Raw genomic sequence first — 14,789 nt, 5'->3', positions numbered from 1 at the left:
GTATTGCATGTTGTCTTTAGCAGACAGGCAGGCAGACATATAGGTGTGCATAAAGCAGACATTGAGCTTTCTCTGTGACAGAGACACTGCTTACCACAATCAACAAGTGTTTTATGTAACGAGTAGATTATTTACTTGTTTGTGTACACAACCAAGATTAGACTATTGCTCACGACCTCATACTCCTTGCATGCACACTGTTTCAAGCTCCGCGAACCTATTCACAGCGCATACGTTGTGCGCGCAGCGCAGCACAGCTGTTGAAACCACATCTTCCCCCAGCGCGAAATTTAATGAAACGTTTTAACTCCGATTTCGTGGGCTCTTTTTCATCGCGTTTTTTTTCAACGTTCTATGTGACCTTTAAACTTAAAATGGCAATGAAAGCAAACTTGAACTGTAAATATTTTCTTTCAACAAATGTTGACATGACGGTGTCTCTCTGAGTGTTTGTTAATGTAGATTTCTGCATAGCTGATGTAAAAATTAAATTTAAAGTCACATGTGCAGTATTAGTTTTGTGTCGCACCTCGAACACATTATAAAGTAATACAATAAATGTACAGCTGATGATGTTGGACAGTTGAGGATCTAGAGTATACAAGAGATGGACAGAAAAAACAAACGTCGTCTTTACAAATGCGACCGAGCCATTTTCATCTCCACCTCACTCACTCTGATGGACACTGAAATCTACAGATTGTATACACATCCCATGATACATTCTTAATGGGGTCAAGGGCACCGATCAGCAGTTCACAACTGACAGCACTCACGGACGGAGACCTGAAGTTGAAGCCGTTGCAAGAAGCCTCTCTGAGACACATGTTTGCACAGTCGAGTTTCCCGATGTTTTCATGACTAGCGATGATGTAGTCAGGTTCTCTAGCTCCTGTGCTCTGACGACTGAACACGACAGATGCATCTGAAACACAATAATGGATGTAAACATCAAGAAATGAATTTGACAGAGACCTTTCATTAGCCCTTGATCTATGATCTCAATATCTATGATAAGATATTGTTCTATTTGAGTTGTCTCACAAGTCCTGGAAGGGTGATGGTCTAATGAAAATAAACAGACATATTTTGTTTTCGAAGTTGTTTAATCCTAAAACTTAACAGCTGTGTCAGAATGATGCTAATTGGCATCCCCGAACTTTTGACGTCACCTGTACGTGCTTACCTCCGAATGTGTTGCACAAAAGGGTTCCCCTCACCTCCACTTCACACAACATCAAAGGCTTATCACCAGAGCTGTACTTCACAATTCTGACGTAGCGTCCAATAGTGTTGACGGCACAGGGCAAGTCTACCGTCAGACCGCTGCCTACTGTGTCTTTATGCCAGTAACAGAGTTGGGGGCCAGAGTTGTTACTGGTCGTCGGGTCAAACGTATGGACCTCCACTGTGAAGTTGGTTAATCTGTCGGCTGGATGTTGAAAAAAAAATAATCCCCCGAAAAACAAAATAGTACATACAGTTCGTAAAGCAGCCTTCACTAAGGTTAACCTGAACTCCCATTGTTTAACACTGTACTAAGGTTACCTTAGACTTAGGTAACCTTAGTGCAGTGTTAAAGAATGGGAGTTCAGGTTAACCTTAGATAAAGTTGCTTTATGAAAGGAGCCCCAGACGCATATTAACATGGCACATATATTAGCTTTGACCATTTCTCATTCAAGTCCCACTTTCGTTACAGTTTAATTAATTTATTATGTATTCGAACACGTATTGTCAGTGTGAGGTACCCAGTTGTCAGTCAGTGACCCACTCAGCAACTGCGGTTGAGGAAATCGTTTTTACTTTCTTTGTCTACCCCGATTAAAACTGTATATTAACACGGATCCCAAAATGTGTTAACTAATAAAAATAGTACTTTGAAAGATGGTAGTGAGGATTATAGTGCAGCGCAAATACTAAAAATACTCAGATGCTCTCAGTTTTATTTCACGATACGTCTCCCGTTTTCACTAAAAAAACCTAGTGCTCTTTAATCTACTTACGGCAACAGTCCCACCTGTTGGTGATGGACACAGTTAGGACCAAGAAGATCTGGCGTAGATCTACCTGCCACCAGTCTAGCCAAGGTTTGTTATTTAGTTCAACGTTTCTGACTTCGGCGTTAGTGCTGTGGCTGCCATCAACAGCCCAATCAGATGACTTTGACCAATCATCATTAGAGTTTTGTTTTGTGGGCTTGTTCAAAGCAATGTTCGGCAGATCCATACCTGGATCAAGAAAATGTGGTTGGTTGAAGCACAACCGGCAAAATAGACTAATAATCCTTTAAACAGGTGTGTCAATAGATCGACGAATCAAAGATACACTTAAGCTTTCCTGCCACTACTGACCCGGCAGTCCGATGTCTTAATGTTTTCAGCGTGCATCTTCTTTCCCAGGTATATGTAGATATTCTTGAAATATTGCCAAAAGAGACATAAAATCCATACCTGGACTGAAATAAAATGTTTTCTTCAAAGCACATCATACGAAATAGACTCACAACCCTCAAAAACCCGTTTGGTTTTTGATAATAGCAGGTCTAGTGAAAGATACACTTCACTGGTATTACATCAGAAATCCAGATTAAATTCTTTCATTCTTAGGTATGTGTAGATGTTGGTGGAATACTGTCAAAAGCTTCATAAATACTCACTCACTCACTCTTATTCATTGCTGAAATACTATTTTTGATACATGCAATAATGCTCAAACGTTTCCCAAAACAATTATTGAACTTAATATGACCTTTCCTAAATACAGCGAAAATGGTTACAGCAACTTTATCTGCCTATTCCCAAGCTGAGACTAAGGCATTAACTGTGAGTCAGAAAAAGAATTTCAAAAACAGATGCTGTAATTAAGTTTTCTCTCACAAATTACAAGTGCATTACAAATTTGTGGCAATAGAAATTCAGTGATGGCATAATACGTAGGCAGTGATTATAGAAATATAATGAAGGTGATATTCAACTTCCAACAACAGGTAAACAGTTTGGAAGGAGAGTGAGTGAGAGAGTTAAAATGTTACATCGCATGGACAATATTACAGTCATACAGTGAAAAAAGGTAATTAATTTGAAACATCCGTCGACAAAGATCAGTAAAACTAGAACTAGACTATGTATGTATGTATGTATGTATGTATGTACGTACGTACGGATGGATGGATGGATGGATGGATGGATGGATGGATGTATGGATGTTAACCTAGTGATGATATCTAACACATGTTAACTATAGAGGACGATACAATATGAAAACAGGGTATAGATCGCCAACTACTGAAGGTAAATCACCATACTAGGAACCATGGGGACTTACAGTTCCTTGTTACCTACATGAACCCTCGCTGGATTTACATCCTCCCTTGAGCAGACAGTACTCAATGTTAACCATAATTAAAATCAGAAAAATCCATTAAAATCCTGGTAAGTTTGAAACTTACTTTGAGAGTTTTGAGACTTATGTACCTCTCAGGAGGACAGTACTTTTACAACACTTCAACAAACTAACAACTGATGTTGATAATATAAACTACTAATTATAAAAGCTTATCTTTTTACAAAACATATATAAAATTTCATTATTTCGATTTCTTATTAAAAAATCAATGATGAAATGATAATTAACATTGTTAGAAAGGTCCTTTATTGTTTTGATATTGAAATATTTATCCCTTCTGATGGAAATCTCCCATTATACTAAATGATCGTGGGAACTGGTTGACCAATTCTTTTAGATCTATCAACTGGGGAACAGAAGATGCAAGACTATAAATTATTGTTAATTTCAACTTTTAATCATAAAATATTTATCTATTTACAAGTCAGTTAACAAATCTAATTCCTTTAAGTGAGTAAGTTAATATTTAACGTCACATTGGCAATATTGCAGCCATATCGTGACGAGAACATTTAACATGAAATGGGATATATTTATATAAAAAAATCTGTCAACAAAGGACAGTAAAACAACTAGAATATCACAGAGAATGTAAAACCAGTAATTAGATCTAAAACAGTTCAACTATAAGAGGACAATACAATATAAAAATGGGCTATGGATTGCCATCAACTGAAGGTAGATCACCATACTAGGGACCATGGGGACTTACATTACTTTTGCTACCTACATGGACCCTAACTGGATTTACACCATCCCTCCAGTCATTGTTTTGTATGTGGAGAATTAGCGACACATTAAACTGACAAAAATACTGCGATTAAAAACCTGGAAACCTTAAATTTACATCAAATGTTTCGGGACTTACGTACCCTCTCAGGAGGACAATAATTTCACGGTACTTCAACCCCCTTTGAGGGTACAGCCACTAACAAATTCACTTACTAATTTAAACTTCCAATTATAAAACATTTATCTATTTACAAATCAATGAACAGATCTAATGCTTTTAAAAATCCTATGATTAAATGAGAACTAGTATTGTTTAAAAGGTCCTTCATTCTTCTTGATTTGAAATAAGTGTCCCTTGTGATCGAATACTCAACATAGTCAAGTAAGATATGCTTGACTGTGATTCTTTCATCACAAGGGATACAAAACGGAGGATCCTCACCTTTTAGTATATATTCGTGTGTGTATCTTGTGTGGCCAATACGTCGCATAATGACCTCTTCAAATCTGGACTGACAACCCAAGTAGGTATAACCAGTATACGGTTTTATCGCACGTAATTTGATTATACCTACTTGGGTGTCCCTCTTCTTTTGCATCACATCACGGATATAAGATCTAATGGTGGCTTTATAATCGCTGTAAGGAATAAGAAGTGGTGTCATAGATTTGGTGAGTGCTGCTTTGACAGTAAGGTCGGCCAGTGTGTTACCAGAGATTCCTACATGGATGGGTAACCAACAGAAGACGATGTCGTATTGGCCAGTAGTAAGATCATTATACAGCTCAATAATTGCTATTAAAAGTGGATGTCTGCAAATATTTTTAATAGCCTGAAGGCAAGAAAGAGAGTCTGAATAGATTATGTATTGTTTATGTTTAGGATGTTTCTGAATATATTGAAGAGTCGTTGATATTGCGTTAGCTTCAGCAGTGAAAATAGAGCTATTATCCGGTAATCTAGAAGATATTGTTCTGGATCCAATGACAGTGGCACAAGCCACTCGCCACCGTCCTTGGACCCATCTGTGTATATAGATTTATAGTTGCTATATTTACTTTTGAATTGATGATATTCTTGTATATATTGTAATTCATTAGTTTCTGATTTTTAAAATGCAGTTAATGTTAGGTCAACTTGTGGTCTGACCAACTGCCAAGGAGGAGATGAAAGAAGACGGCAAGAAGCTATATTTGCCAGCTCAATGCCGGAAACGGCAATAAATGGCTTAATTCTTAGTCCAAGAGGCGGAACAAGAGAAGATATTTTGTTGTATAAGTCCTCATAAAGGGGATGGAATACACAGTTATATGCATGGTTAGATTCATTAGAGTATTGTTAAGACAATTTTATACGACGTTGTGTAAGAGTTGGTTCATCGACCTCAACTTAGAAACTGTCAATAGGTGAAGTTCCGAAAGATCCAAGACAAAGTCTTAAACCTTTGTGGTTGACAGGATCAAGAAGTTTAAGGTTGCTTTTACAGGCTCCGCCATATACCATGGAGCCATAATCAAGCTTTGAGCGGACCAATCATCTGTAAGAGGTGAAGGAGGGTAGCTTGGTCCCCTCCTCATTTTGAGTTGGAAACAACTTTTATTAAATCCAGCGCCTTCATGCATTTATGTTTTATATATTTAATATGCGTAAGTAAAGTTAAACGGGAGTCGAAAATTATACCCAAGAACTTGGCCTCCTTGACCACGTTGATGAGAGTGCCATTTAGAAACAGTTCGGGGTCCTTATGTGGCTTATATTTTCTACAGAAGTGTAGACAATTAGTTTGTGACAGAAAATTTGAATCCATTTTCGAGACACCATTTATTTATTTTGTTTAAACATAACTGTAGTTGTCATTCAATAGTGTGCATATTTTACCACGACAACAAATATTAAAATCATCCACGAAAAGTGATCCATCTATTGAATCATTTAAAACCTTGGATAAACTGTTGATCTTAATACTAAACAGTGTGACAGACAAAATACTGCCTTGTGGGACACCCTGATCCTGATTATAATGGTCAGATAAGTTTGAACCCACTCGGACTTGAAATTGTCTATCGTTTAAAAAGTTTGATATAAATTGAGGCAAACGGCTCCTTAATTCAAATCATGTAAGTCTCTTAAAGTACCATATTTCCACGTCGTATCGTATGATTTTTTCAGATCGAAAAAGATCGACACTGCATGTTGTTTATTAATGATGGCATTTTTAACAAAATATTCTAAACGTACTAAATGATCAATGGTACTTCTGTTTTTACGGAAACCACATTGTATATCAGTGATTAGATTATTGGTTTCCAGTACCAAACTAATCGGTTATTGATCATGCGTTCCATGGTTTTGCAAACACAGCTAGTGAGTGAATTTGGTCGATAATTGGAAGGATCGGTATGGTCATGTCCGGGTTTAGGAATTGGAACAATTATAGCATCACGCCATGAAGTAGGATATTCATCAGATGTCCAAATACTATCAAAAATATTTAAAAGGGTCTCTAAACACGATTCCGTTAAGCGCTTCAGAAGTTGATAATGTATGTTATCAGCTCCTGTAGCAGTATCGTGAGCCTGGTCAAGAGCAGTATGAAGCTCATGTGTCGAAAAAGTTTCGTTGTAATCATATCTGAACTGAAATTAATAACCTTCTTTTCTTGCTGATTTTCGTATTTTTTAAATTGGGGTACATAATTTGATGAGGAAGAATGTTTTGCCAATGTCTCACCAAGTTTATTCGCAATGTCTGATTTATTAGTCAATAAATGGTTCCCATCTTGGAGATGGTGAATGCTAGATTTAGAACCCTTACCCTTGATTTTCTGGATCATATTCCACACCTTTGATATCGGTGTGCGTGAATTTATTTCTGATACATAGGTTCGTACTTTGCTTGAAAGTACACCTTGCTTTAGCATTTAAAATTTTGAATTTGTCTAAATTGTGGACCATAGGATGGCGACGGAAACAATGCTCCGCTCTCTTTCGTGCTTTCCTAGCCTGTTTGCAGTCATCATTAAACCATGGTATTCGCATATGTGGAACTGCAGAGGACTTTGGTATACACTCGTCAGCAATATTATTCAATTCATCTGAAAAACATTGTATGGCATCAGGAATATAAAAAGTTCGGGTTTTAGTTTGTCTGCACAGAGTGTTTCATATAAAGGCCAATTAGCTTTTTAAAAATTCCATATTAATGATGGGGTAACATCAGATGGCATCATAGTGTTTAATATTGTTGGGAAATGGTCACTTCCACAGAGATCTGACCATTCAAATTCACTTAATAGGTTGGAATCAGTAATAGACAAATCAAGAGCTGAATATATACCTGTGCCTAGATGGAAATACGTATTTGAGCCGTCATTATAAATGCATAAATCATTATTTGAAATAAATTCCTCTAGTAATTTACCTTTGGTGTTTGTATTACTGCCACCCCATAGCGGGGTGTGGCCATTTAAATCGCCCATGATTATACAGGGTTTAGGTGGTTGATCATAAAGATCTTGCAGATCAGTTAGTTGGACAGCCGATGAAGGCGGAATATATAAAGAGCATAACGTAAAAGAAACTTGTAATGTAAGTCGAACTGCAACAACTTGAAGATTTGTTTTAGTGGAACTGAGCTATGGATAATATTGTTCCTAACCAGGATTGATGAACCACCAGAAGCTCTATCACCCGGAGGAGAAAAATAGTGGTATGCTTTGAAGTGACGGAGCTCAAAATTATCTGTCTGTTTCAGATACGTTTCTTGGATGCAGAACGCTGACGGTTTAAAATCTTGGTTTAATACGTGTAGATCATTTAAATTATTCCGGAGTCCTCTACAATTCCACTGAATTATAGCAGAAGACATTATTTCCGTGGTGGATGTACAGGAGATCTACCCCTCACTTTCCTTGTGGGTGACAAGCTATGAGTCCGACCTTGGATGTGGTCGGACACATCCATGGCCTCAAGTGATCCAAACTTATTATATAGTTGGACCTGATCATTAGACCCTTCGGAGGCCTGTTACGTTGATTTTTCTTAGTGATTTCATTGTTCGATCTGGATGTAGTGTTCACATTTGACTTCACATTTGAGTCAGATTTAGATGTCTGTTTCTGAGAAGCAGAGGAATCCTTCTCAGAGGATACCTTAGCCTCAGTGAGTGAGTGAGTTAATATTTAACGTCACATTGGCAATATCTCAGCCATATCGTGACGAGAACGTTAAATACTGAAATGAAATATATGGATACTATAAAAACCTGTCAACGAGGGACAGAAAAACAACTAGAATATCACAACCGGGATTAAAACTAGTGTGGAAAGTTGAAACTAATATCCCTATTCGGACAATGCAACATAATATCAGGCTATAGATTACCAACAGCTGAAGGTAGATCACCGTACTAGGGGCCATGGGGACTTACAGTACTTTCGCTACCTGCATGGACCCTAGTTGGATTTACATCATTCCCTCAGCCGTTAGCAATTTAGTTACATCTAGCCAAAAATTAAAAAAAATCACATATACTACGATTAAAAACAGTGGAAGTCTAAACGTACAGGAAATGTTTTGGGACTTACGTACCCTCTCAGGGGGACAATAATTTTTCAGTACTTCAACCCCCTTTGAGGGTACAGCCACTAACAGTTCAAGTTACTAATCTAAACTACCATGAATTAAAATGCAGCTATCTACAGAACATAATAATCAAAATGCAATGATGAAATCAGTTTCTTTTAAAAATCCAAGAATTAAATGAGAACTTACGGTGTTAAAAAGGTCCTTAATTGTTTTGACATTGAAATATTTATCCTTGTGATGGAGAATTCAACACAGTCAAGCAGGATATGCTTGACCGTGGTTCTCTCATCACAAGGGATGCAAAACGGAGGATCCTCACCTTTCAATAGGTATGAATGAGTCTATCTAGTATGGCCAATACGACATCGCCGCATGATTACTTCTTCAAATCTGGACTGACAACCCAAGTAGGAATAACCAATGTAAGGTCTTATTTCATGTAATTTATTGATGCCTACCTGGGTGTTAAAGATAGTCGTATACGGCGTAAGTTGAGAGAAGGCTCATCAGCCTAAAAGAACCGAGACAAAGTCTTAGGCCTTGGTGGTGGACAGGATCAAGTAGTTTTAGGTTGCTTTGACAAGCTCCACCATATACGATGGAGCCGTAATCAAGTTTAGATCGGACCAGTGATCTATGTAAGTGAAGAAGGGTAGTTTGATCCCCTCCCCATTTTGAATTTGAAACAACCTTTAACAAATCGACTACCTTCAGGCATTTGGCTTTAAGGGATTTAATATGCGGCAAAAAGGTCAAATGTGAGTCGAAACTAAGTCCCAAGAACTTGGCCTTCTTGACCACTTTGATTGGGGTACCACTGAGAAATAGTTCTGGGTCTTTATGGGGTTTGTATGTACGACAGAAGTGTATACAATTGCTTTTTGATTTAGAAAATTTGAAGCCGTTTTCAAGACACCATTTATCTATTTTGTTTAAACACAGCTGCAGTTGCCGTTCAATAGTATGCATATTTTTACCACAGCAAGACATATTAAAATCATCCACAAATAAAGATCCATCTATTAAATCGTTTAAAACTTTAGATAGACTGTTGATCTTGATGCTATAAAGAGTGACTGACAAAATACTGCCTTGTGGAACACCCTGATCCTGATGATAATGATCAGACAGGGTAGAACCCACGCGGACTTGAAATTGCCTGTTATTTAAAAATTTGGCTAGGAATTCAGGCAAACGACCTCGCAAACCGAAATCATGTAAATCTCTTATAATGCCATATTTCCAGGTTGTGTCATATGCTTTCTCAAGATCAAAAAAGATAGACGCAACATGTTGTTTATTAATCAGCGCATTTTCACAAATGATTCCAAACGCAGTAAGTGACTTCTGTTTTTACGGAAACCACATTGTATGTCTGTGATGAGGTTATTAGTTTCCAAGTACCAAACAATCGATTATTTATCATGCGTTCCATGGTCTTGCAAACACAGCTAGTTAGTGAAATAGGTAGATAATTGGACGGATCCGTATGATCACGTCCAGGTTTAGGTATTGGTACTACTATGGCGTCACGCCATGAGGGAGGAAAGTTAGCCGATGTCCAAATATCATCAAAAATATTTAGAAGAGTTTCTAGGCAGGATTCTGGTAAATGCTTCAGGAGTTGATAATGTATGTTATCAGCTCCAGTAGCAGTACCATGAGCTTGATCAAGAGCAGTATGGAGTTCATGAATAGAAAAAGTTTCATTATAATCTTCCCCATTATCTGAGTTGAAATTAATAGTTTTCTTTTCTTGTTGTTTTTGATACTGCTGGAATTTAGGTATATAATTAGAAGAGGAAGAATGTTTAGCGAGAGTTTCGCCCAGTTTATTTGCGATATCTCATTTATCCGTAAGTAACTGATCTCAATGTTTAAGATGATGGACAATACATTTAGTACCTTTACCTTTAATTTTCTGGACCATGTTCCATACCTTGGACATGGGTGTCCGAGAATTTATTTTGGATAGATAATTTTGGCAAGATTGGCGTTTGTTCTGTTTAAAAGTACGCCGCGCTTTAGCATTTAAAATTTTAAATTTATTGAAATTATGCACCATAGGATGGCGACGGATATAATGTTCAGCTTTTTTTTCCTTGCCTTCCTAGCTTGTTTGCACTCATCGTTGAACCATGGTTTTCTTATGTGTGGAACTGCAGAGGAATTTGATATACACTCATCAGCTATGTAATTCAGTTCATCAGAAAAGCATTTAATAGCTTCGGGAACATCAATAAAACGAGCTCCCCACCCAACACGGAGTATCACAAGGACAATGCTAAAGCAAGCGGGCCTCCAGCTTGCAGAACCAAGGATACCCGGATGATATACTCCAATAGATGAATTATAAATAATTAAACTACCAGATTGGCCCATGAGCCATCGCCTTCTGGCATAAGACTCTAGGCAAAGTTCATATTAGAATTCACAATAAAAAACTTACAGATCAGAAGTAGTGCCAAAGCCGAACTTCAAAACAATTCGAAATCAAATCTGTGCAATGACACATATACAGTCCATGCACAGGGCTTGGCATGACCAGCCGATTGGTTGAATCGGGCCCATTCAAACACCCGTCTAGGTAAAGTAAGTGCCGAAGTGGTGTGTTGGACAAATAAAACGCAGTTAAAAGCCCATCTGCCCTCAACCACCAGGATCCCGTCCTCCACCAACACGGGACGCAACCCACGGCAAACAGGTTGCCCAATTTAGTCGCCTCTTACGACAAGCAATGGGGTGCTGTGAACACATTCTGTCCCGGGTCCACACGGGAGAAGAGCACTTAGCGTTACCCAGGACCCACCACGAGGAGGTGGCTCTTGATGAAATCCCGTGAAATCTTTGATTGTAACTTCCAGGAAGGACATTCCTTGGATGATGAAGGATGGCAACCAGAGCAGTTTACACATACGGGTGTGTTATCACAAAGGCTACTGTCTTTGCACGCTCCAGCGCATCGTTGGCATGCAACTGGATTGTGGCATGACTTGGATCCGTGCCCATACTTTTGGCAATTATAGCACCTCAAGGGGTTGGGGATAAAAGTATCAACCCTTAAGTTGCAGTATCCTGCTTTCAGAGATTTTGGAGGGATCGAGAGACAAAATGTGAACAAGTAAGTATTTGTCTTGAAGACATCATTATTCTTTTTGACTGTAGGGCGTGTAACATGAGTAACACCATGTGATTGTAGTTCAGTAACTATGTCAAGTTCACTCATGTCTAAAATACAACGTCCAGCATCATGGACAATGCCTTTGCTGGTATTTAATGTCCTGTGAGGGGACACCTCTACAGAGACATTTGCTAGAGACTACAGGGACATTTGAGCAGAATTTTGGATTGCATTTCTTTCCTGCATTCGATTAGCCGAACGACAGTAAAACAAGTTCAGTTCAAATTTGTGCAATGAAATATATAGAAAATCCATGCACAGGGCTTGGCATTACCAGCCGATTGGTTGAACCGGGACCATTCAACCACCCGTCTAGGTGAAGTCAGGGCCAAAGTGGTGTATTAGGCAACAGGAACACGGGTGCAGGCCCCTATTGCCCTCAACCACCAGGATCCCTTCCTCCACCGACACAGGGCCGCAACCCACGGCAAACGGGTTGGTGGACCAAATATCCCCCCGGCTCCACTACGGGGGTGAACGACTCTCAGCGTTACCCAGCACCCACCACGAGGAGGTGGCTGTTCACGGGTGCCCTAATTCCTTTAAAATCCAATAAGTAAATGAGAACTAACATTATTAAAAGATCACTCATAGTCCGTGATTTGAAATAGTTATCCGTTGTGATGGAATATTCAGCACAGACAAGCAACACATGCTTGACCCTGATTCTTCGATCACAAGGGATGCACAACCAGTAGGTATTCATGAGTATTAATTTGTGTGGCCAATACGACATTGTCGTAGGATGACCTCTTCAAATCTAGACTGACAACCCAAATAGGTATAACCGATATAGGGTTTTATTTCATGTAATTTACTAATTCCTTCTTGGGTGTACTACTTTTTCTGTATCAGATCACAGATGTAAGATCTGAAGAAAGCTTTATATGGAATAAGACGTGGTGTCACAGATTTGTTGATTTCTCCAAGTTGTTTAACTGTTCAGAGTTGAATAATACGCTCATTGTCTTTATTTCTCACTCAAATCCCTAGGCAAAACTTGCTCAGGGTATGATTATCAGTACTGCTCCTCTTGTGGCTTGAAGTGGTTTTGTTTCTTTTGACGGTACACTGCACATTATCCCAGCTATATGGCATCTTGAGAAGAAATGTAGCATCATGCTGGCGGTGGTTTAACCAGACATAGTGTGTCACGGAAAGCGATGCTTTCAAACTTCTGTGAAACAGACCCATATACAGCCTCAAAGGAAGTCTTGCCAACAACCCTTTTCTTGTTGTTTTTGAAAAAGCCAATGAATGTATTGATATCATTGAAATTTTCTGTCACTTTTGACAGCAATGTGATTATCAAGATTCAGGAAGAGCATTCAAAATATACGGACCTTGCCTTTAAAATGTCTCGCTTGCATCCCAAATACATGAGCTTGGGTTGATACCTCTTGATATGTTGGCACAGATCGGGAGAGTGCTCGGGTTCTCCACCGAAAGTTCAGCCCTTCTGACACATGGGTAATGCAGAAAACTCTACCTATTGTCTTGGTGGGTCCCAATCTGCTTCAAATACGTTTTATCTCAAGAAAAACAAAAGGTATAGACAAACAAGCTCGGTGGGACTTATATAAATTCCTCTTCCGGACACGTACATATTTTGCGGAAGCTATTTACACCAAATTAATTACCAATAAACGAGTGGAATGCATTGGTACCACAAGTTTGCTATTTGAATAAAATATGGCATTTATTTGTTGAACTTTATGAATAATTTCTTACGTTAAGGCATGTTGAATTGAGTGAATGAGTGAATTAATATTTATCGTCACATCGGCAGTATTTCAGCCATATAGTGATGAGAACTTGTTAGACATTAAAATGGAATAAGTGTATTGTAGAAAAACCTGTCGTCAAAGAACAGTAAAACAACTAGAATGTCACAATCACATTAAAAAAATAGTGCGGAAAGGTAAAACTAATAGCACTAGTTAAACAATACAATATATAACACGGGCTAGACATCGCCAACACCTGAAAGTAGATCACCATACCAAGGTAAGCCATGTTAAATCTTTTTGAAAACTGGATAAAATGGTGAACAGAGGAGATCAACGTTTTGTTAGTTTCAGAGCCTGCACTGAAGTATGGGCAAAAGGAGCAAAGAGCAACAGAAACATCAAACAAAATATACGTTTAAGAACCACTGAAAAACACTTCTGCAGGTAGTTGAAAACAAGGGTCGATAGTGAACATGACAAACGGCCTCCCACCAATGCCAGTGAATGGTTTTGCAAACAGTTGTGGTCTGTACCATTCTGTAACATTCGGTGTACTCCTCAACTTTACTACGTAAAAACGATGTTGTCATCCAGGCAATATTGTCTTACGAAAGAATTTGCATACCGGCCACTCACATGAGACCCACAGACAGTGCGGCAGTAAAGCAAGGGGGATAATCTTAGAAAGACTAGCTGCTAACCAAAATAAACCAAATTAGTACCTTATGTGCGCAAGGTGAGACCTGGTCCGAGTCTGAAGATAAAGTTCGTTCTTTCATGGTTGAAACTCTAAACATATGTAATGACGAGGTAAACAGTATAATAATTGAAAGGGCTCATTGTTTGAAACAAGCAGTCTCCAATCATTGTCAAGTTTATGCTCTCAAAGCACAAAAGCAAGGCATTTATAAAATCTCGAGAAATATTATCTAAGTCAAGTGTTCATCGTGCTTTAGAGGATTTCACGCGCAGGGTGCGTGAGGACCGACGATCCCTCTCTCCTTGGTTCATTCGTTCGTGCACTAAAAGCGAATCTTCATGTGAAAATGAGACTTGATAAACGTATTGTGTATGGTGCTACGTTTATCTATGATCGTGTAAAACAGGATATTTTTGAAAGTGCTGGTAAACCCTCTGATTTTGCTCAAGCA

The 14,789-nt window shown here is 38.6% G+C and overlaps 1 protein-coding gene across 1 annotated transcript in view; it reads right to left on the bottom strand.

Annotated features, from left to right (window-relative positions):
- LOC137257557 (uncharacterized) overlaps positions 1-14,789 on the bottom strand; it is a 57,724-nt gene that overhangs the window by 39,419 nt on the left and 3,516 nt on the right. The window contains exons 3-5 of the mRNA XM_067794882.1: positions 2,007-2,231; positions 1,187-1,432; positions 676-925 (exon numbers count right to left, since the gene is read on the bottom strand). Coding sequence (XP_067650983.1) covers positions 676-925; positions 1,187-1,432; positions 2,007-2,231 — 721 coding nt within the window. The remainder of the gene's footprint in view (positions 1-675; positions 926-1,186; positions 1,433-2,006; positions 2,232-14,789) is intronic.

This window comes from Haliotis asinina, chromosome 12 (genome assembly GCF_037392515.1).
Source record: "Haliotis asinina isolate JCU_RB_2024 chromosome 12, JCU_Hal_asi_v2, whole genome shotgun sequence".
Classification (NCBI taxonomy): Eukaryota; Metazoa; Mollusca; class Gastropoda; order Lepetellida; family Haliotidae; genus Haliotis; species Haliotis asinina.
The sequence above is the reverse complement of the archived record's forward strand: the minus strand, read 5'-3'. Positions and strand labels throughout refer to the sequence as shown.